This window comes from Zootoca vivipara, chromosome 8 (genome assembly GCF_965207765.1).
Source record: "Zootoca vivipara chromosome 8, rZooViv2.hap1.1, whole genome shotgun sequence".
NCBI lineage: Eukaryota > Metazoa > Chordata > Lepidosauria > Squamata > Lacertidae > Zootoca > Zootoca vivipara.
This window is the reverse complement of record NC_142591.1, coordinates 64,668,324-64,692,651: the sequence shown is the minus strand read 5'-3', so window position 1 is coordinate 64,692,651 and position 24,328 is coordinate 64,668,324. Positions and strand designations below refer to the sequence as shown.

Below are 24,328 nucleotides of genomic sequence, written 5' to 3'. Positions count from 1 at the left end.
AATTGTATTCTTATCTTTTTCTGTATGACTCCTGTCATGTTGTTTTGATGTAAACTGCATTGCAGATTAAAAAAAAAGTGGTACACAATAACACAGTATATAAAAAATAGCCCAGAAGGGGCCATAGGTCCTCCACATTTGACTTACAGTGTCGATAAGTATGTAAAGAGTGCATGTGAAAGGGCTTTGAAAGGGCTGGAAAAAACGCTGTATTAAAAAGCTTTATTAAGATTACACTTGCTATGACTTCATAAATGCTGTGCCTCCACCCATTTTAGCACTGGTGGAAAAATACCACAAAAATGGGGTTATCAGGCTGTTCTCTCCCTAGACCCTCCCCCCCCCCCACCGGCTGATGTTATTGCCTGGAGAATTAGGCCAATGCAAGTAGTATAGAGGCCAAAGCATCTCCAGAAGAAACTCTGAGAAAGCAAATAAATTCTCTGCCCCAGGCGTCCGTTGCCTGCATCTATTCTTATCTCCCGTCCATTTCATGACCCTCTGCACTATTTCCTTCTCCCTGACTGCACTACTCTTAAAAACATATAACAGTGCTGACATAAAGGGGGTGGAAACACCATACTTACTTTTCTTTTTCTATCTTTGCTTAAAACACATACATACTAACAATTGTCCATGCATACAAACAAGCTTAGCGAGAAGCTGCAACATAACAGGTTCACTATTAAGTCTCCGTTCTATAGTCTTAATTTGCAGTAAGACACTGGAATAAACTCATTCACATCACATAGTAGCCTTTGACTGGACTTAACCGTCCAGGGGTCCTTTACCTTTTACTAGTCCCCCCCCCCAAGCTGAAAATAATATTTGTTTGCTACATGAAGCAAAGTGGACTCCTTGTGATATACTGGCCCATGTATCAGTTTGCAAATTGCTGTTTGTCTGCTCACCTTGGCATAAAGGTAAAGGTAAAGGACCCCTGGAAGGTTAAGTCCAGCCAAATTTGACTGTGGGGTGCGGCGCTCATCTCACTTTCAGGCTGAGGGGGCTGGCGTTTGTTTGCAGATGGTTTTTCTGGGTCATGTGGCCAGCATGACTGAACCACTTCTGGCGCAACGGAACATCGTGACGGAAACTAGAGCGCACGGAAACTCCGTTTACCTTCCTGCCGCAGCAGTACCTATTTATCTACTTGCACTGGCATGCTTTCAAACTGCTAGGTTGGCAGGAGCTGGGATAGAGCAACAGGAGCTCACTCCATCGTGGGGATTTGAGCCCCTGACCTTATGATCGGCAAGCCCAAGAGGCTCAGTGGTTCAGACCACAGAGCCACTTGCATCCCTTGGCATATAGCAGCATGTATTTCTGAATGTCTACATGGCAAAGTGCTGCACAACACAACTAGCCCTTTAAGACTGCACATAGGAGTGGGGTAGGCATTTGGTTTGGTTCCACCTTTTAATGTCAACATATCTGAGTATCTATCTATCTATCTATCTATCTATCTATCTATCTATCTATCTATCATCTATCTATCATCTATCTATCCATCTATCATCTATCTATCTATCTATCTATCTATCTATCATCTATCTATCTATCTATCTATCTATCTATCTATCTATCTATCTATCTATCTATCATCTATCATCTCTATCTATCATACCAATGGCACAGAAATGGAAGCAAGAAGAACTACCGAAGAAAGAGGAGTGGTAGAGTAAACTAATGGACTATGCAGAATTGGACAAGATGATGGGAAGAATTCAAAACCGGCGGGGCCAGAGGTTCTTAGAGGATTGGAGTAAATTTGCGAACTATTTGAAAGACAGCTATAAACAACAGATTACATTAGCAGGACTACAAGACGTTCTATAAGGCAGTGTTTCTCAACCTTTTTTGGGCCACGGCACACTTGTTCTATGAAAAAAAATCCCGCGGCACACCAACTCTGTGCCGCCCTATATTTAGTTTAGTTTGGAGGGGAGACGTAATCATTACACACACGGGTGCAAAAAGTGCATGGTGTAAAAGTTGGAGTTTAATGGCAAAAGACTGTTGAGGGGTTCCTTTGCGGGTCTGTTCTGCATTATGTCCTTGGCGGAGCCACTCGCCGCCTTCTCCCCGTGCGCGCAGCCCTGGCGGCAGAGTTTCTGCAGCGGAAGGGAACAAACGACGGACCGACCTCCGATCGGTCCCTGTCTGTGTGGGCTGGGGCTTCTTGGTGAGGCTCCCTTTTGAGGCTCCCACATGCGGCTCCGGAGCCGCGGGTTGCCGACCCCTGGGCTAGCAAGAAGAGCACCTCACCTTCTGCAGGACTCCTTGCCAAAGAGGCCGCTCACTCCCGCGCCGACCAAAAAACTCCCGGGCGCTGCCAGCAAGAGGAGCGAGAGCGAGACAAACAGCCGCGGTGGTGGCTGTTGAGAGCTGCGCTCGCCCCGCCCCCGCCGTGACCCGGCCGGCTTCCTTTCCGGCGGGTCAGCACCCCTAATGGCGGCCGCCAGTCACGTGACAGGGCAGCAAATCGCCCTTCTCGTCACCAGCGTCTCCCGGCACACCAACCAGCGTCCCGCGGCACAGTACTGTGCCGCGGAACAGCGGTTGAGAAACGCTGCTATAAGGAGGGCTATATGAAATATTGCAGGGAAAATTTAAGAAGGACATTTACTTATGGAGTATTATAAGTAATAGTGAAGATAATGAAATGTAAGATTAAGTGACGAAGAGGGGAAATCATCAGGCATGGCAAAGGGAAGTCTAAAAAAAAACTGTATAAGATATGAATGAATGTAATAAGATGTTTGGAAATTATATGCAAAAAAATAAAAAAATTATATATTTATATATGAATGAACTGATTTGTTAGTATAGTTCCTAAAGAAAATATCAAAGAAAGCATTCATTTTATCTCAGTCTTAGATGTGTCCCAGCCTTGCTTGTCAAAAGCTGACACAAATCAGATTTAATGTGGGGCCATTTGTTGAAAAGAGCAGTTGGTGGCTCTTGAGATGTCTTGTTAAGTAACATGGTTGTGTAAAGAGGCTTATTTTGGAAAGTTATGAGCCTGCCTTGGAAAATAGGGATAAAATTGATTATTTGACAATGGAACTTTGTAAATGTCAGACGTTTACAATGTTTCCAAAGGGCCTCCAATATTCATGGCGTTTCTGACAGTTACCAAAGGATGTATTCTATTACTCTTCTGCTGTACTCCAAAGCAGCGCTCTATGATTATGAATGCATGTGGTATAAATTAATACTATGAGGATATCTGTTTTGTCACCGTATTTGCCTCTTGCTAATAATTATTCTCTTAATTGAAAAGGTTTAATTATGTTCTCCTTTGCAATCAGCCAGTCTCATAATAAATCCATCCTCTTAAATGAATTATCCAATCATCTTTTAAAAAGTAACCTTTAAAACTTAAAAGATGGAAAGTTTAAACGATGGATCATATTTGTCTGTGAATAATTACTATTGACAAGAGATGTTCATATTTTCATAATCCATTTCTTGAAAATGTATGCGGCAACTATGCGAAAGGTTAAGATGTTTTTCGTGCAAAAAAGGGCATTATTTACAGTATTAATCAGTTTATATTTGCCACCTCATGCTAATTAGACTTCCCTGTCGATAGATACATACCAAACATACAATTACAGCAGACAGAGCAGGTTGCGTGGAAAAGGGATGGGTGGGGGAAAGCCTTCAAAAGCACATTTTATCTTGCTGATGTCTTCCCATCCTCACAAAAAGCAATTTCCCCCATCTAGATGGTATACAATAGTTGGGTATAATTCAGTAATGCTCAGGGTCTCTTTTCTATCCCCCCTCTATTATTTAGATAATCCTTTCATGCTTAGAATATTAAATGGAATTATTTATAACATTTCCCTGTCAAGATTTTCAATAAATAAGATTAGCAGCGGCACACTCCTTGGCAAAGCAAGGGAGCCTATCGGAAAGTGATGCTGAGGGAGAAAACTTGGGGTAGAATAAGCATTATACATGCACGGATGTGACAAAACTCTGTTATTTTCTTGTTAGAGAAAAGCTGCTTCGAGAGGGGGCAGTTTGAAGTTGTGTGTGTATAGTTCACCTTCACAGACCTACCACTTTCCCCGCAGTTCTCTCCCCCCCCAATAAACTCATTTAACTCATAAAATTAAATTTAGAACTCCACGGGGAGGGGAGTTGCACAGAAAAGGGGAAAAGGTTTAATCTCCTCCTTTTCATTTCTTCAAAATGCCACATCTCTCTAATAAAAATGGATTCCACATGTAAAAAAAAAGGGGGGGGGTTCCATTTGGAATGGTTTTACCTGTCTTCTAATTGTATCAATTTTATGTTTTCATAATTGTATATTGCTGTAACCTACTATAGGACGTTATGGTGAAGGGAAGGGAAGAAAATCTTGTATACAAATAATTTGGTTGCAGTGTTCAGTTCTGGCCTAGGTGAACACTGTTCTATTTATTTCAGCAGGACCACATAACAGAAAGTTGCTAGTGAACCACTGCTATGGGTTGGTGTACACATGTAGACCCATTACTAGACTTCTAACCACTATGGGGGTTCAAGTAAGTCCTCTCCACATAGCTGCCAAGTTTTCGCTTTTCTCGCGAGGAAGCCTATTCAGCATAAGGGAAAATCCCTGTAAAAAAGGGATAACTTGGCAGCTATGCCTCTCCACAATAGTCAAAGTATTGGGTTGCCAGTCTCAATAGAGGACAGGACTTCTGTGCCTTTAATTGCCCTGCTCTCTTTTGAGTCTGGAAACCTTAAAGAGAAACCAGCAGACCCTTTGCTTGGAAATTAAACAAAGGGCCTGCTGGTTTCTCTTTAAGGTTTCCAGACTCAAAAGAGAGCAGGGCAATTAAAGGCACAGAAGTCCTGTCCTCTATTGAGTCTGGCAACCCTATCAAAGTATTCAGGGGCGTTGCTGGGGCCTCATGACTCAGCCACACTTCCTCCATTGCTGAACCTGGCAACTCCACCCTCCATGCGTATGCCCGTGTTTCTGTTTCTGGAAGTGTGTGTGTGTGTGTGTGTGTGTGTAAACATAGATATGTATACGAACATATATATATATACATACACATATGTATATACATAAAGTTTACTTCTTAATTTTTGAGGAAGTAATTATAAGAAGTCATAACTAGGTTAGAAATGACATGTTTATACAATGATCACATTGGCTCAGAGACAATTTTATCAAGTCATCCCTCATTTCATACCATCATTTGAAGAAACAATTGCAAACAAATTCCACAAAAAAACATGGAAATGCTGTTGCATGTTGTTGTTGTTGTTTAGTCGTTTAGTCGTGTCCGACTCTTCGTGACCCCATGGACCATAGCACGCCAGGCACTCCTGTCTTGCACTGCCTCCCGCAGTTTGGTCAAACTCATGTTCGTAGCTTCGAGAACACTGTCCAACCATCTTGTCCTCTGTCGTCCCCTTCTCCTAGTGCCCTCAATCTTTCCCAACATCAGGGTCTTTTCCAAGGATTCTTCTCTTCTCATGAGGTGGCCAAAGTATTGGAGCCTCAGCTTCACGATCTGTCCTTCCAGGGAGCACTCAGGGCTGATTTCCTTAAGAATGGATAGGTTTGATCTTCTTACAGTCCATGGGACTCTCAAGAGTCTCCTCCAGCACCATAATTCAAAAGCATCAATTCTTCGACGATCAGCCTTCTTTATGGTCCAGCTCTCACTTCCATACATCACTACTGGGAAAACCATAGCTTTAACTATACGGACCTTTGTCGGCAAAGTGATGTCTCTGCTTTTTAAGATGCTGTCTAGGTTTGTCATTGCTTTTCTCCCAAGAAGCAGGCGTCTTTTAATTTCGTGACTGCTGTCACCATCTGCAGTGATCAAGGAGCCCAAGAAAGTAAAATCTCTCACTGCCTCCATTTCTTCCCCTTCTATTTGCCAGGAGGTGATGGGACCAGTGGCCATGATCTTGGTTTTTTTGATGTTGAGCTTCAGACCATATTTTGCGCTCTCCTCTTTCACCCTCATTAAAAGGTTCTTTAATTCCTCCTCGCTTTCTGCCATCAAGGTTGTGTCATCTGCATATCTGAGGTTGTTGATATTTCTTCCGGCAATCTTAATTCCGGCTTGGGATTCATCTAGTCCAGCCTTTCGCATGATGAATTCTGCATATAAGTTAAATAAGCAGGGAGACAATATACAACCTTGTCGTACTCCTTTCCCAATTTTGAACCAATCAGTTGTTCCATATCCAGTTCTAACTGTAGCTTCTTGTCCCACATAGAGATTTCTCAGGAGACAGATGAGGTGATCAGGCACTCCCATTTCTTTAAGAACTTGCCATAGTTTGCTGTGGTCGACACAGTCAAAGGCTTTGGCATAGTCAATGAAGCAGAAGTAGACGTTTTTCTGGAACTCTCTAGCTTTCTCCATAATCCAGCGCATGTTTGCTATTTGGTCTCTGGTTCCTCTGCCCTTTCGAAATCCAGCTTGCACTTCTGGGAGTTCTCGGTCCACATACTGCCTAAGCCTGCCTTGTAGAATTTTAAGCATAACCTTGCTAGCGTGTGAAATGAGTGCAATTGTGCGGTAGTTGGAGCATTCTTTGGCACTGCCCTTCTTTGGAATTGTTGCATGTTACATTCAGCCTAATTTTTAATTTTAAAAGGATTGTTTAAAAATTCATAAGGCACCACAAAAAACATCGGCGATGTCCTGAACACGCTTTATTCTATATGGCTAGCACACTAACTGGCAAAAATCACATTCTGAAGCTGTCGTAGAAGCATCCTTCTTGATTTGAGTCCAACTTCTTGCCATAAAGTGCACTGTTAAAATAAACGAGGCACATACCGTAACCTCTTTTGCTCCTCTTTTCTTCCAGCCCAAATCACAAACAGTCAATTATTTCCGAAAACCACTGATGATATCCATAAGATCTAGTCACTGCGGAATATTTTTTTTTATGATTTTGCAAGGCGGGACAAATGCAGAGCATATGCGCAACTCGGCATGTAGTAAGCCATGAAAGGAAAACATTGTCACCTCCAGCTTGCAAGGCACAAAGATATCAGAGTCAGCAACCTAAATTGAAAGAACTGCAAGTGCTCTTTGTAGGAAAGCCTCACAAATCATGATGCTAAGTGCCTAACTACATTTGACTCTACCTATATGACTTGCAGCCTCATCATTAGTTTTACTTTATGTAATTGCAGGCAGCCAGAGAGGGGGATTTATATATATATATCAAGAATGCAGGGGAACAGTGAGGGGTGGTGTCAGAGGGCTTGGTGTGGCTACTCTAGAGTAACGACTCCAGCATGGTCTTTTAAGGCTTTTATTAAGTGCTGATTATTTACAGTGTTCAGAGCAATGAAAATGCATCCTTAAGGTGAGGTGTCAGAACTCCCGAATGGCGATTGGCGCGTTTTCTTCCAGCACCACAACTTTGGCAGACCCAACCTCTTCCCCCTACGTTTGCGTCGCAATTCGGGAGTTGGGGGGATTGGCCCCCCCCCCCGTGCGTCCAACTTCCTGTCCCACCTGAGGCATGGGCTCCGCAACCCTGCCTGAGCCTCGGACACCACTTCCTGACTCTCTGCTGGAGGCAGAGCTCTCCTTACTCTCTCCAGCACTTGGTGATGGGCTGGAACTTAAGATGGGAGGGACTTCCCTGTATCCCTTGTCCCTCACATCCACCCCCCTCCCAGGCTCCTCTCTCCCCCTCCCTAGTGGCTCTCTGCTTGCTGGGGACGAGTGAAATCCCAAGAAGTCAGTGGCATCCGAGCCTGTGGGTGTGAAAATTTCCCCCCAATCCTGCGATCTCTCTTCTTCCCCCTGAGAAGACGGAAATCCCAAGAAGTCAGTGGCATCAGAGCTGGTGGGAGTAAAAATGTTCTGCCAGTCCTCTCCTGCCTCTGACGTCGTCGACCTCGGTGAAACCCACACCTCTTCTTCCGTGTCCTCAAATTCCGCTTCCCATCTCCATGGGGAGCTGCTGCCTGCTATCCCTTCCTCCTGCTCCTCCCCCTCTCCCTCCCTTTCCATGTGCCAGGGCTTGGGCCTGTGGGGGAACAGGGCGTGGAACTCTTCCACTAAAAATTCCTCAGGTACTTCCGTGGCCGGTATCCACTCTTTGTGGGATGGCGGAGTGTCCTCCCATGCTATCAGGTACTCCAGCCCTCTCACCCCTCTCCTTGAGTCTAAAATCTCAGTTGCCTCATTGAGCTGTCGGGCGTTTCCCGTCTCCCCCCCTCCCTCTGGAGGTTGATCGCTGTCCCTGAACCTGGTACTTTCCCTGTACGGCGACAGCAGTGATCTATGAAACACTGGGTGCACTCTCATGTCCTCCGGCAGTGCTAGCCTGAAGGCTACCGGGTTGACCTGTTGCGTGACCGTGAAGGGGCCCAGCCTCCTGGGTGCTAACTTTTTGCATCGCCCCCTGGTGGGAAGACCTTCCGAGGATAACCAAACCTTGTCCCCCACCCTGATGACCTCTCCCGGCCGCCTGTGGCGATCTGCCCCTTTCTTGTACGCTTCCTTGGCCCTCTCCAAGTGTTCTCTGAGCTGCTGGTGCACCGTCTCCAGGTCCTCTGCCCAATCCTCTGCCTGTGGGCCCTCTTCCTCCTCCTCCCCCTCCCTCTCCGGGAAAGATCTGAGGTCGCGCCCGTAGTTGGCCTTAAAGGGCGACACCCCTGTGGAGACGTGCACCGCATTGTTGTAGGCAAATTCTGCTAGTGGCAGGCGATCCACCCAGTCCGTTTGCCTCTGGCTGACGTAACATCTCAGGTACTGCTGCAGAATGGCGTTGACCCGCTCCGCCTGTCCATTGGTCTGCGGGTGCCGAGCCGTCGACAAGCTGACCTCCACCTGCAGGAGGTTCATTAGCCGTCGCCAGAACCTGGAAACAAATTGGCGGCCACGATCCGAAATAACTCTTAAAGGCAATCCATGCAGTCGGAATACGTGGTCCACAAACAGTTTGGCCGTCTCTTCTGCCGAGACCGCCCTGGCACACGGTATAAAGTGGCACATTTTGGACATGAGGTCCACCACCACCAACACTGCGGTCTTGCCCCTGGACGACGGCAGGTCTGTGATGAAGTCCATGGACACTACTTCCCACGGCCTGTGCGGTGTGGCTAATGGCTCCAGCAAACCTGCTGGTGGCGCTCTGACCACCTTTGCTCGCTGGCAGGTGTCACATCCCCTGACATAATCCCGAACATCCTCCCGCACCCCTGGCCACCAGAAGTGTCTCATGACTAGGTGAGTGGTTTTGTCCCTTCCGAAATGACCCGCCGTTGGGTTGTCGTGCATCTGCTTGAGAACCTTACCTCTCAGCTGTTTGGTTGGGAGGTACAGGGCTCCCCTGTAAAAAAGCAAACCCCTCCTTTCCTCAAAGTCCTTGGCTTGCTCCCTCCCCCCTCTCAGGTCTCTGAAGATGCGGGTGGCAAATTCATCCGCTGCCGTCAGTGCTGTGAGTTCTGCCTCGCTCACCACTGCTGCACCGCATGACCATGCAGATGGGGGGAAAACGTGCCTGGGTGCTGGTGGCAACTCCTCCTCCATGTACTCTGGCTTGCGGGAGAGGGCATCCGCCCTGACGTTCTGCTCCCCCGGGATGTAGTGGATGGAGAAGTTGAAGTTCGAGAAGAACTCTGCCCACCGTATCTGCCGCTGGTTGAGCACCCTGGCCGTTCTCCAGAACTCCAGGTTCTTGTGGTCTGTGCACACCTGGATGGGGTGCTTGGCGCCCACCAGGAAGTGTCGCCAGTGCTGGAACGCAGCGTGGATCGCGAGAAGTTCCCTATCAAACACTGTGTAGTTGCGTTCAGGCTGGGTCAGCTTCCTGGAGAAGAAGGCACAGGGTCTCCACTCTCTGTTGGCGTCCAGTTGCAACAGAATCGCTCCCACAGCTTTATCAGAAGCATCTGTCTCCAGGCGTAGGGGCGCATCCTGCACCACGTGGAACAGGTGTTGGTCTGAAGCGAATACCCTCTTGAGGCTTTCGAACGCTGCTTGTGCCTCCGGTGTCCACCTGAACTTCTGCTTGCCTCTCAGGCAGTCGGTGATGGGAGCCGTGACACGAGAGAAGTTCTTGATGAACTTCCTGTAGAAGTTAGCGAAGCCTAGTAGGCGTTGGGCATCTTTGCGCGTCCTGGGGCTGTGCCAGTCCAGGATGGTCTGCACCTTGTCCTTGTCCATCGCCAGCCCCTTGTCTGACAGCTTGTAGCCCAGGAAGTCCACCTCCTTGGTGTGAAACTTGCACTTCTCCAGCTTCACATACAGGTGGTTGTCCTTCAGGCGCTGCAACACCTCCCTGACATCCTTCACATGCTGCACTGGGTCATTGGAATAGATAAGGATGTCATCCAGAAAGACCAAGCAGTTCTTGAAGAGGAGGGACCCCAGGACGTGGTGCATGGAGGCCTGGAAGCAGGCTGAGCCCCCTTGCAACCCGAAGGGCATCACCAGATATTCAAAAGAGCCCAGAGGCGTGAACATCGTGGTTTTCCATTCATCGCCTTCCCGGATCCTGATCAAGTTGTACGCCCCTCTTAGGTCTAGCTTGGTGAAAATCTTGCCCCTGCGTGCCGCTGTCAGAAGATCATCCACTCTGGGCATGGGGAAAGCCACTGGCTCTGTCACCGAATTCAGCCGTCTAAAATCCACCACCAGACGGCGCTGTTGCGTGTCTTTCTTGTCCACCCAGAAGACCGGGCTGCCCCCTGCTGCCTTGCTTTCTCTGATGAACCCCCGCTTGAGGTTCTTGTCGATGAAAGCGCGCAGATCCTCCAGTTCCTGGTCTGACATGGCGTACAGCTTGGCTGGGGGTATCGTTGCCCCAGGCACCAGGTTGATCTGGCAGTCAAAAGGCCTGTGTGGAGGTAGGTGGTCGGACTCCGCTTCGCTGAAGACCTCCTGCAGGTCCCAGTACGGCTTGGGTATCGCCTCACCCCCTTTGACGTGCATGGTGGCCACCGTGGCTATCGGAGGCCCCTCCCCTGGTTGGTGCTGCATGCAATGTTCCAGACAAAAGTCCGACCCAAACGTGATGCATCTCTGGTGCCAACTTATGGAGGGGTCGTGGCGCGCCAGCCAGCTCATTCCCAAAACGATGGGGGGGTCTGAGATGGTCGTGACGTTGAAAGCCAGTGTCTCTGAGTGCCTTCCCACTGTCATTCTCATGGGGGGGGTTTGATGAGTGATGGCCCCTCCCAGCAACTCTCTGCCATCAATGGTGGCCACATGCAGGGGAAAATCCAGCTGCAGAAGTTGGATCTGGTGCTCTTCTGCAAAGTTTCTCGAGAAGAAGTTGGCAGAGGCACCACTGTCAATTAAGGCGAGGACTGTCAGGGGATAGCCATTTGGGAGCGTCAGCGTGACTTCTAGAACCACTCCTGCTCTGGGAGGGGTGGGCTGGCTCTGCTCCTCTCTGTGCGGGTGGGCGGGCTGGGGCTGTTCACTGCTGACTGTGCCTGGCTGCTGCCCCTTGTCTCCTGCAGCCAGGCTGTCTCGTTTCCCTGCTGTGGTGCTACGTCAGTGGGGGAAGGTACAACCGTTCCCGCCTTTCCTTGCCACTCTCTGCGATGAGGGCAGTCTCTGACGCGATGCCGGGGGGAGTTGCAGAGAAAGCAATTCCCGCCTCTTCCCTCCTTGCGTCTTGGCGCCGCCGGGGTTTGAAAAGCCCGCGCGCGCGCTCCCCCGATCTCCATCGGTTCCGGCTCTGGGCTTGGTCTGGGCGGGTCTGGGGGCGGTCCCTGGGGTGGGGTTTGGTGATGTGGTCTGTCCTGAGAGCGTGGGAACCAAGGTTTTGCTGCGCGCGTCGCTTGTTTGTCATACCATCTGGATTCCTGTCTCACCCCCACCGCTAGCGCCGCTTTGCTGAGCTGATCCATAGTCTGCGGTCTAGGACCTCTTGCCAGCTCATCCTTAACGTCTGCATGCAAACCCAGGTAGAAGGCTGATTTCACTGGCTCACTGTTCAGATCCCACCCCAGTTTGTGCACCAGCATGGTGAATTTCGCCCAGTAGTCCCTAACTGTCGATTTTCCTTGTGTTAAGTCATGAAGCTCCTGTTTAGTGGCCTCCATTTCACTGTCGCTAGCGTACATTAATTTTAAAGCTTCTAGAAATAAAGTTGCGTTCTTCATGCAAGGATTTTTTTGCGCGATGAGCGGTCTTACCCATTCCCGGGCGGCCCCCGTCAAATGCTCTATGATAAAGTAGACTCTGTGCGCGTCATCTGGGAATTCTGCTGCATGCAATTCCAGCGCATAATTTATTTCTGTCTCGAATCCGAGGTACTCCCTCGGGTCTCCGCTGAACTTGGTGACTAGGCTCTGTCCCCTTCTCACTTGGACTAGCTGCGGCTGGGGTGCCCCCCCACCTCTAGCGGCTTTCTCCTCTTCCAACTTTTTCTGCAGGTCTAATACCATCACCCTTAGCTGTTTCTCAGTCTCCTCTTTTGTCCTCACCTGGTCCACCAGCTTGTTCAGCTCCTCCTGCGCCCCTCGCGCTTCCTCCTGAGCGGCATGCAATTGCTGCTGTGCGTGCGCTGTGAGGTTCTGTAGCTCCTGCTTCGCTGCTTCGGCCTCCAGCCTCCAATGCTCAGCCTCTTGAGCGCTCATCGCTGCACTCCAAAGTAGCCAAAAAAAGATTCGGGAGTTGCTGTCAGAGGGCTTGGTGTGGCTACTCTAGAGTAACGACTCCAGCATGGTCTTTTAAGGCTTTTATTAAGTGCTGATTATTTACAGTGTTCAGAGCAATGAAAATGCATCCTTAAGGTGAGGTGTCAGAACTCCCGAATGGCGATTGGCGCGTTTTCTTCCAGCACCACAACTTTGGCAGACCCAACCTCTTCCCCCTACGTTTGCGTCGCAATTCGGGAGTTGGGGGGATTGGCCTCCCCCCCCCCCCGTGCGTCCAACTTCCTGTCCCACCTGAGGCATGGGCTCCGCAACCCTGCCTGAGCCTCGGACACCACTTCCTGACTCTCCGCTGGAGGCAGAGCTCTCCTTACTCTCTCCAGCACTTGGTGATGGGCTGGAACTTAAGATGGGAGGGACTTCCCTGTATCCCTTGTCCCTCACAGGTGGTTTAACCCTTTCCTCCTCCACTGCAATCTCAATGAACACCCCCCCCCCTGGTGTTGCAGTTCAGCTAAGGACAAAAGACCGCATGGTGTTAATGGGAGCTTCCTCCCACCCCAAGCTTGACCTCAATCTGTGGGGATTTTAATCAAGGTCAGAGTGGGAAAGGAAAGGGTTAACCTCCTCCCCTCCCCAATCTACTGCAGTGCTGATAAAAATGTACACTCCTGTAATTAAAATCAAAAACAAACAGGTTGATGTGACTGCAAGTGATGCGAAGAAGGGTTGCTGTTGTAGAAGGGTCTATATCACACACAAGAATGTTAAAAAAAAATCTCCCTGAGAAATGTTGTTACTTCAATTGAAAGGGCTTTAGCTTTCTTCAAAATTCCTCTGAAGTTTCATCTTGTGGAGGAAACTCTAAATTCGCTTTAAATTTTGCTTTGTGGAAAATCAAGTTAGCAGCTTGGCAATATGTAGGGCAGCCATCCCCAAGCTGGTACCCTCTGGGTAATTCTGGGCCACTGCCTCCATTAGTCCCCATTCAGCAAGGCCAAACTAGGGTTTGGGGTGTTGCTCCACCCTTGGAGGCTGCTGGTGGGATTCTCAGGGGAGGCAAGGAATTTCCCCCCCTCAAATTATGGTTTGCCTATATGTCTGAAACAAAACAATGGTTTGGAATCTTTGAACTAACCCTCTTCTTGCCATAGCTTCTTGGACAGTGGTGTTTGTTTCTGATACTTACCTGGGTAATAAGCCTTGTTTGTTTCCTACCTGTACATCCTAATTGGGAATCCTAATTTTCACTCATAAAAAAACTGGGCTTAGTGTCTAGGCCACAACCATTTCATAACTTCATCGCTTCCCTTCATCCCATACATTTGAAGTAAGAAATTAAATAAATCAAACTGAAAAGGAATGGCTATTGTCATGAAATACATCCTGCTCCACCAGACTACTTACTTTATGCATCTTGTAGTATTGTTCAGCTCCTATTCCACCTTGTTCTTCTCCAGTCCAAAGCAGTAGACGCAGAGTTCTCTTGGGACGGAGCCCTAAGTTATTTTTCAAAAGAAAAAGAAGGGGGGAAATAAGTGATCATTAAAAAAACAAAACTCTATTTGAATTTGAATGAGCTTCTTCTTCTAAGCAATTATGGAGTAACCCTAAACTAGGAGATGAGGGCCACTTTTGCATTTTTATTACCACAAGAGGGCTGCATGAGTATGTGAGGAGAAGAGAAGCACTTTGGCCATTATTGTAAATGTTTTCTTTCAAACGCATTTCCTGTTAACCACCCTTTCCCTTCTGCATCCCGCTTCCCTCTGTCTGCACCTCCACAGGCCTCTCTGAATCGCTCTGTCTGTTTGTCCGCTCTCTTTGCACCCTGTAGCACACACACTCTCTCTTCTCCACAGGGGAGGGGCTGCAGCACATGTTCTATATGCAGGAAGTCCCTGGTTCATCTCCAGGTAGGGCTGGGAGAGAAGCCTGCCTGAAACCCTGGAGTCAGTCCTAGATGGACTTGGTGTAAGGCAGCGTCCCAGCTTCCCAGATGTTTCCTATGCTCTACGTTCCTATGTCCACATCCACAGGTCAGCATCTTCATATCTGCCACCCATCACTGCCACATGCCTTTCAGTTACCGCCCTTTTCTCTTTCCTTTTTGATAGTGCGCAGAGATGGGCTGTAGCTCAAAGGTAGAGCATCTACAGAACCAAGGATGGGCAGCTCTGATTGGCATGGAGAAGGTCCAGGTTTCTATGATTCTATCACTGGTATCTCCAGGTAGGACTTGGAGCCCTGGAGAACTTGGAGCCTAGTCAGTGTAGACAATACTGAGCTAGATGGACCAAAGGGTCTCATATGGTATGAGGCTGTTTCCTATGTTTGTTGGTTTGTACCTCTCCCTGCACTCCCAGCTCCATTATCCTGAAGTTCATCCACATGATGGTAAACTGTGGTTTGAACCAACCCACTATTATGATCATTAACATTAACTAGGAAAGTCCATTTAAAAACTATATACAAATAGGCATTTTCTTTATCTAAGCCGCCTCCTACGTCTTCTGTGCAATTTAAGTTAAAGAGTTCAATGGGAATTGTTGTTGTTGTTTAGTCGTGTCCGACTCTTCGTGACCCCATGGGCCATAGCACGCCTTCATGGATACCCTTCATGGATCCCCTTCATGGATCAATGCCTTGTCGTGGCGAAGGGGCTTGAATAACTCAGAGAAGCTATGAGCTATGCCATGCAGGGCCACCCAAGATGGACAGGTCATAGTGGAGAGTTTTGACTAAACGTGATCCACCTAGAGAAGGAACTGGCAAGCCACTCCAGTATCCCTGCCAAGAAAACTCCATGGACAAAGACAACAATGGGAATTACTTCCAGGTAAGTGAGTATAGCCTTGTGTGCACTAACCCAGTGCCCTCTAGATGCTTTGGACTACATTTCGCATCATCCTTGACCATTGGCCATGCTTGCTGGGGCTGATGGGAACTGTAGTTCAAAACATCTGGAAGGTACCTGCTTAGTGAAGGCTACTTTGTATGTGTTGTGCATAAAATGTGCAAACCAAAAATAAGTGGATAAACTGAACCAAAATCATGCAAAATACTACAGTGTGTATAATGAGCAAAACAGAGCTACAAAAAAGAGCATTTTATGACTACAAGCAAAACGGGTCTGTTCGTTTCAAGAGCAAAACCTAAAAAATATATCCAAGAGATTTACTCATGCGCTTCTTAGTTACTATTACAACACAGGATTAGAGCTTCCTCTTCCTTTCAAACCAGCCAGATGGCCAATGATGTCATATTAAGATAATAAAAACAGTCGTCACATTAAAGCCATCACATGTGGTCTCTGGTCAGCCTCAGGTCAGGTGTTTAGTTTTTGTGTGATCTTTTAAAAGTCTGCAGAGAAGCCTAAAATTCTGTGCTTTTGGGGTTACTGGCCATAAGACGCACTGGATGCTGGTAACATTTCAGGTGCAAAATAATGCAAGTTTGGCTCAGCAAATGGGGGCAGCATGTTTCAGAAGAACTAGGGGGATTACTGATAATAGGCACTAAATGCCAGGGAGGGATTAGATTGTATAATATGCATGTGTATATATAAATGAGTGCAAAAAAAATATGACAGGGCTGGAGAATGATTTTCTACCTTCTTGGGCATCTGGCACCAAATGAAGCTCTGCATAATGCGCTGCAAGGTGGGGTTTCGAGTAAGGGGGTACATGATAGAGATGTAGGAAATTATGCATGGTGTGAAGAAAGACGTTTTTATCCCTTTCTCATACTACTAGAATCAGAGTCATCAATGAAGCTGAATGCTGTTGTCTGTTCTGAAAGTACTTCTTTACACCGTGCAGCTAACCAAAGGAATTTGGTACCACAAGATATGTTGGTGGCCCCCAACTTGGGTGTCTTTAGAAGGGGGTTAGACATATTTATGGAGAAGAAGGCTATCAATAGCTTCCCATCACAGTGGCTATATGTTATCTCCCAGATCAGAGGTGGTGTGTTTCTAAATACCAGTTGCTGAGGAACCCTACCGAGAAGCATGCTGTGCTGCTCATGTCATGTTTGTGAGGCAAGGCATTCTCAGGGATGTCTAGACTGCTTGCTCTGCTAATTTCTTAGTTCTCAAGCTCCACTGTTCTGTGCCTCAATATAGGAATATTGATCAGTTGCCTTGGACTGGTCACTTGCAGAGTTTTGTGATGGAATGCCTGATCTGCAGTAACTCAGGTGCAGTTTACTTTAGAATATGCAGGTTAACCCAAGTTGCATGGGGTGCAAGAGGTATCTGGCTGTGCCCCCAAACCATCCCTCACATCTGGATCCACCCCTATAGCCATGACTTGAGCCAGGCTTTGGTTAGCGAACCTTGGTGTTCTAGTGGTAAACAAAGCTGATCCTGGAAGCGTGATGTCTATCCGCCCGCCGTACTAGCTTTCTTTGCTTGCAAAACTGGCACTTTAAGAAGAGTAGGGCATTCCACCTTCTGCTTAAAAAGGGGTTGTGAAGGTAGAGTCTTAAAATGAATTGCAATGTATTAGAAACCTTCTGGCTTCAGCTGACACTCTGTAGCCAGCAGCACCCATTGATAAATTTGGGCACGGCAATTTGAGAGCCAGTGTCGTGTAATGTAAGAGTGGTAGGCTCATAATCTGGGGAACCGGGTTCGCGTCTCCACTCCTCCACATGCAGCTACTGGGTGACCTTGGGCTAGTCACACTTCTTCGAAGTCTCTCAGCCCCACTCACCTCACAGAGTGTTTGTTGTGGGGGAGGAAGGGAAAGGAGATTGCTAGCCGCTTTGATACTCCTTAGGGTAGTGATAAAGCGGGATATCAAATCCAATCTCTTCTTATTCTTATTCTTCATTGGGTATTGTGGATCGTCTCCTTCTGCATAAATCTACTTGAGAGGAGAAACACCAGCCCTCCTCATGAACCCACTTTTCATGCAAAAAGGAAAGTAAAATTAAAAACAAAACTCCTGCCTGAATAGTTGTAGCTTTAAATTTGTAATCTAGAATAAGCAAGCAGTGTATTGAACAAGGTCTTTAAAAATCCACATGACTTTCCTCTTTAGCTGGTTGGGATTTTAAATGGAGGTGCAAGTTACATATGTCATGAAAGTAACTGTTGCACTGATATTGGATTGAGAGGTTTAGCAAAATGAATTACTTTAGATTTTAAAACAATATGTTACTTTCTTTTTGCACAGCTGAAATATAATACAAGCACGATGTGTATGACATGTTTCATTATGGTTGCTTATTCATTTTTGGCAGCGCCTCCCAGCTTTTCCATTCCAGGGGAAGGGAAGGGGGATGATCTGATTTCACGAGGCATAAGAGATTCCCTAAATGCCACCGGTATTTAACAGTCTGAGTGGAAACTTACTCAACACCTTTTAAACAGCACCCGATGACAATACAACAGACTATCTATAACTTGGATACAGAAAACATGCACAATGGCTACAGATTTAGCTGCATATTTCATTACAGCACCCGTAGACTCATGTGTCAAATGCATGACTAAGATACAATCCCAAGCATGGCTCAGCGTCGTTTTCTATAAATAAAACAGAGGTACCGAATTTGCTTTCCCACCATGGTCTGCGTTTTTTAAAAAGTAATACAGTGGTGTTTCAGTTCATTGTGTAATTTGACCTAGTGAGGAATCACGCCATTCAAATCAACTGAGCAACAATGGTTTATTTCCTTACAGCATTTTAATCCATTTTTCCTACAGTCTAGGGTAAGAGAGGGAAACCCGTGGCCTCCAGATGTTGCTGACAATTGGGCTGATGGGAGTTGAAGGCCAACAGCATGCAAAAGCCCACATATTCCCCAGCCCTGATCCATCAAGTTCAATGGAGTTCCAAGAAGAATTTTACTAGAAGGGTGAAAGGACCTGCCTCTATCCTCATCTTGTTTCATGTACTAGAAAGCTAAATCCTTGAAATAGGGGGTGGGGTGGGGCTTAGATCCAATGTGTGAAACGATTTCAAAACAATAACCACACCAGAGTGCCCAGAACCATCTATTGGATTCAGAACCATGACAGCATTTAATCATTTTTTGTGATCTACTTAAACATGCATTAAGTGAAGCACAGGCAATGCAATGCAAAGGGTCTGCTTCTGTACTGGCCCCATTAAGGTTCTCTCTTCATAAAATTATCTTCTTCTCCAAAACAACCAGTGTATGGATGAGCCAGTAAACAGCAATATCTGAGCCTGTGCAGTCTATGTCATGTAGATTGCCTACACTGGTATAAAACAATGTGGAAGGGACTTACTTTGCATGCAGAAGATCTCAATCTCTGGCATCTCTAGGTAAAAAAAAAAAAGACCTCTGGCTGAAAGCCTGGGGCACTGCTGTTAGTTAGTGTAGATTTGGTGCTCCTTATTATAGTTTGGACTACAAATCTCATCAGCCCTAGCCAGGACAACTGAGCACCAAGTTGGCAGACTTGCCAACCGAGCTCCCGTTGCTTTGTCCCAGCTCCTGCCAACCTAGCAGTTCGAAAGCACATCAAAATGCAAGTAGATAAATAGGAACCGCTACAGCGGGAAGGTAAACGGCGTTTCCATGTGCTGCTCTGGTTTGCCAGAAGCGGCTTTGTCATGCTGGCCACATGACCTGGAAGCTATACGCCGGCTCCCTCGGCCAATAATGCGAGATGAGTGCGCAACCCCAGAGTCGGACACGACTGGACCTAATGGTCAGGGGTCCCTTTACCTTTACCTTTATTATAGTTTGGACTACAAATCTCATCAGCCCTAGCCAGGACAACTGAGCACCAAGTTGGCAGACATTGGTGTAGACCAGGCATCCCCAAACTGCGGCCCTCCAGATGTTTTGGCCTACAAATCCCATGATCCCTAGCTAAGAGGACCAGTGGTCAGGGATGCTGGGAATTGTAGTCCAAAACAGCTGGAAACCCAACATCTGGAGGGCCGAAGTTTGGGGATGCCTGGTGTAGACAATAGTGAGCTAGATGGACCAATGGGTTGACTTGGTATAAGACCAATGAGCTGAAATAAAAACGAGTGTCTTAACAGCAGCTTAGTGCCAACTCCAGGTTAGAGGGAGGGGCTTAGCTGGCCACTCCCACTGTGCACTGACTCCTCCCACATGATAAGTGGGTGGCAGCTACTACTACTCCCTAGCATTGGCTGTCTGTTTCCCACACTCTCTCCCTAGAAACACGGATGGTAAGGAGGTGGACTGTGGGAGCGGAGGCTGGGAAACTGGAAGGTGTGGCGTGGCTAGGCAGACTATCTTCAGTCAGGGAGAAAAAAGATATGCTGCAATGCAGCTGTATGGGACATGTTCCAATTGTCTGAGGATTTCATTTGGTCCACATTAGCCTGCACTTCCTAGACATGCTAATCAGAATGCAGTTATTCCTCACTTTTCACATTTTCTGAATTTTGTAATTCAGTTTTTGGCTCAAAAATATAACACAGGTGTGTAAAAAAATGTGTATTTTAGGTTAAAGGCATTTTTTAAAATGTGCATTTTGGGCTAAAATGGGTTTTAAAAATCACATTTTTAGGGAAAATTTCATACAATAGTGTACACTTTGTGAAAAAAATAGATACATAAATAATGTGAATCATCGCATGCTGTTTTAAAAGATGTGCTGATTGGTGCAGAAACAGAATGGAATAGACCTATGAGCATTTAAGGTCCTCATTCCTACTTTGCAGGTTGCCATTTGATTGGATTTCAATTTGATTCTGATTTGATTTTAAGATGTATTTTAATTGATTGCTTGATTTTATGGTAATGTGACATATATTTGATGTTAGCTGCTCTGAGCCTGGTTTTGGCCGGGGAGGGCGGGGTATAACTAAAATATTATTATTATTATTATTATTATTATTATTATTATTATTATTATTGGAATTTCTTATACTAGGGACTCACGCAGACTTCAGCTTGCTCTGCTGCCTTCCCCCAGGAAAACCTGAAGTTTTCCTCAGATTGACATTCAGCACTAAAAAGCGGATTTTCCTGGGGAAAGTGGCAGGGTGAACAGAAAACTGCTCAGCCCTGTGCTTTCTAGGCTTTCTAGACGAGCCCTGAGTCAGACCATTAGTTCATCTAGTTCAGTACTGTCAACACTGACTGACATAATTTAAGACTAGGGACATGCCTATCACTACTTGGAGATGCCCGAAATTGACTCTGGGACCTTCTAACACATGTGAAGCTGACTTGAAATAGCCTGATCTGTCTGTTCCTACTGTAAATGAATGAGGAGGCACAAGAGCAGCTCAGCAGCCCTCTCTGTCTGATGGTTGGGATTTGTCTTAGAGAAAGAGGAAGGACAAATGAACAGGTAGGAGCTCATAACTAGGAGTAGCATCATCAAGAACAACAGTAGGTGAAGTCATCAGTAGGTTCTGGCAAGGCTTTTGTGTCAGGACATGGAGTCTTGAACTGGCTTGTCAGTGGAGGCCACAAGAAAGGTGGTATGGCATGAGATGTACTTTGATTTTTCAGGAGCAGGAACCCACAGAAAGAAAAGAATTTACTATTAGGGATGAAGAAGAAATTCTGTTTGATAAGCATTATGTGGAGGGGAAAGGGCACTGAGAAGATGGAGAGATCTCAAAAGGCCGAGGGCTCAGGTGATAAGAAATAGATTCAGGTTACAATTTCAAAGATAAATCCGACAGGGAACATAACAGATAAAGGGGAAAGGAGGTGCGCTAAGAGGCAAGAAGCACAAAAAAGTTCAGTGTTGGACATCTTCCCTTTAGTGAAGTAAGAGGCCAATTAAAGATGAAATATACAGTAAGAGACACAAGGCTGGACAAGGATTAGAAGTGCATCTGTGAGTAATCTGAGCTGAGGTAATAGCTGAGCTATGAAGTGGAGAAAATGATAATGTTCTAGGGAGAACTCTCTTTAGAGAAGGGTGTCAAAAAGTGAAAGTTGCATAGGTACATTTGAAAGGGTCAGATTCACACTAGCTGCATACTGATGAGCAACCAGGTCACTGAATTTTCACCTAAGGTTGTAGGATCTGCAGAGCTGGTAATGCAATTATATATATATATGTATATATTTTAAAATGGATCTAAAATAGCATTGGAGCCAGACTAAAATTATTCACAGTTTTCTCCTTTTCAGAAATGTTGCAGCACTTCTCAAGAAAAAAGTTTTCTGGTTTATTTACATTGCCCTCAGTGACATCAACACATGTTCAATTCTGATTGGAGATGCAGCATTCTGAATGCCATCCAGTATTTTTCATGATCCACCATGACTGAGTTAGTGGACAAGTAGTGAAATGAGGAGAAACAGAAACTATTCACATTACAGAATCTGGGCTGGTACACAAAACTCTGATGAGAAAAAGCTCCAATGACTCCAGAAAAAGCACATGCAAAAGAAGCGGTGTGGCATTCAAGACCATCTATACCCCACAACAAAACCTGAAGTGGAGAAGAACTCAGTGATTATAATGCTCACCTCATCTTTAAGACATGCACCCCAAGTTACAGAAGCTTCCATTCTGAACTAAGGTGTGATGAAACTCAATGATGGCCTGTCAAAATGTATGAGTGCAAATACTAATCATATCATTTGCTGAACTCCCAACACTAAGCACCCCAAGAGTAGCTTCCTCCACTATCTAGACAACATCCTTTCTTTGATAGCATGACACCCCAGCTCTTTTCCAGGATGTGCCTCTTTTCCAGGAAAACTAACCTAAGGTTTAGATTGCAAACAAAGCAAGCTTATGTCGGTTTCCTGAACGTTGCTTGCTTGGTTTCCAAGTCAGCTAAAAACACACACAAAAAATCTCTAGTGCAACCACCTCAAGGCTAGGGCACATGACTACTGTGCTATTGTCAGCCATTTCCCCCTCTTCAGTGTGTGCTGAGGTTGCTCCCTGCTGTGCTTGTGGAAAGTTTTAATGTGGTGAAAAGGCCAGAAAGTCACATCTGACATTGTGAAAGTGCTACCACAAGTGTGGGTGGGTGGAGAGGGAATCAGCTTAAGAAAACATGCAAATCGTATGTACCAGGCTTTAGCCCTTTTCAGCAGTAATTATTCTTTTCTGTCTGCTGTCATCATCCTTCTATAGCAGTGGCACCTCACAGGCAGCATTCAGACTCTGACAAGATTGGCAGGGGGTTGGACTGGATGGCCCTTGTGGTCTCTTCCGACTCTATGATTCTATGATTTTTTTTTCCTGCCACTGGACCCATGGGGAGAATGCAGGGCCTTGCATCCTTGGGCAGCTGCTGCAATCCTCGCAGAGTTCACCACTAATGCCTGCCCTGGGCTCCCCATTGTGTGAGTGGCTAGTTCTAGATGTCATTTTGATTTCCCACAACGCCCTAGAGTGACGATATATTGTGCAGGAGCTTAAAATGGCAGCCAGAAGCTCCTTCTTGCTCTGAGGACTGCAACCCACGTCCAGGTAAGGCCACTAGGAAGATGAGACCTTCCAGAGGATCTCAAACTGGAGCTGGCCCTAGGAGACTATTGTGGAAGAAAAAGGGAACAACATCACAGTGGGCAGAGCTTGGCTTCATCTTACGACTGACAGTAGTTCCTCAAGATCTCAGGCAGAAGTCTTTCCAGTTGGGTGCCACCTAATCAGTTAAAAAAGAAGGGCTAGAGATGTCTGGTTTTGAGCCTGGGACCTTCTACATGCAAGGCATATGCTTTACCACTAAGTAATGGTCCCTTCTCTGGAGCTTCTGACACTGTGCAATATGCCCACCCCTAAGAGTTGGCCACTGCTGTTCTATATAATTCCTTTCTTTATTAAAACAGATTGATTGCTTTCCTACTCATTCCCAGCACTAGATTATTTAGAGTCCATAGATGCAAAAGGTGAGTGTTCCAGACCAGAAAGACGTCATGTTCCCTCAATCTCATTGACAGAGAATCATAAAATTTGTTTTGGCCTTTGAACTCAACCAAGCCATGCCATTGACGTTTTGCTTCCGTGCTTTTCCAAGTGAAATATAGAGATTGAATACTCGGTTTATAACCCATGTCATTTTCTCCCCATCTCAATGACATGGGACTTGTCTGTCCCCAGGATGCATGGCACATTCTAACGATATAATATTAATTTAAAATAAACAGTCTGCAAAGAGAAGGCAGAGGACTCTCTCTCTCTCTCTCTCTCTCTCTCTCTCTCTCTCTCTCTCTCTCTCTCTCTTTTTATTGATTTTCCAATACCGTTCCAATTTCAGCCTCATTAATTGGATAAAATACCAATTTCATCCAATTATTACAATTATTAATGCCAATTATTCATATGTCAAATTATATGATTTTATCAAACTGGCCTCCCCGCATGCTAGATTTGATGTCTTCGTTCTTCTACATTTTTTTCTGTGTTCCAAAATCTTAGTAATTCCCATCCCATCCCATTCAGATATAATAATGTCTTATATAACTGCTACAAGGACTCGTTCTCAATAGGCCCATGCATTCTGCTGGTGCACAGCTTTATGAAGAACTTGAAATTCAACAGCACCAAGCCATAACTGATAATCTTTATTTTGATGGTGGTCGACCTAGGCCCAATTTCAGTGTTAGACATTTCCCAACTAATATGATGAAAGCATGTGCAGTGGCTACAAATGCATATGTTTTCGAGCTTCAAGAGGGGAGACGATAGGAAGCACACGTGATTCATACTTCCTATTTCCTGTCCTTTATAACATCCAAAATCGAGGTCTTGACTATCTTTCCAATGAAGTG

General features: G+C 46.2%; 1 protein-coding gene across 4 annotated transcripts in view; it reads right to left on the bottom strand.

The window, feature by feature from the left end:
* CPQ (carboxypeptidase Q) overlaps positions 1 to 24,328 on the bottom strand; it is a 183,501-nt gene that overhangs the window by 44,051 nt on the left and 115,122 nt on the right. For all 4 annotated transcript variants that reach the window (XM_088675731.1, XM_088675732.1, XM_035125207.3 and 1 more), the window contains exon 6: positions 14,021 to 14,112. In XM_088675731.1, the coding sequence (XP_088531857.1) occupies positions 14,021 to 14,112 (92 nt within the window). The remainder of the gene's footprint in view (positions 1 to 14,020; positions 14,113 to 24,328) is intronic.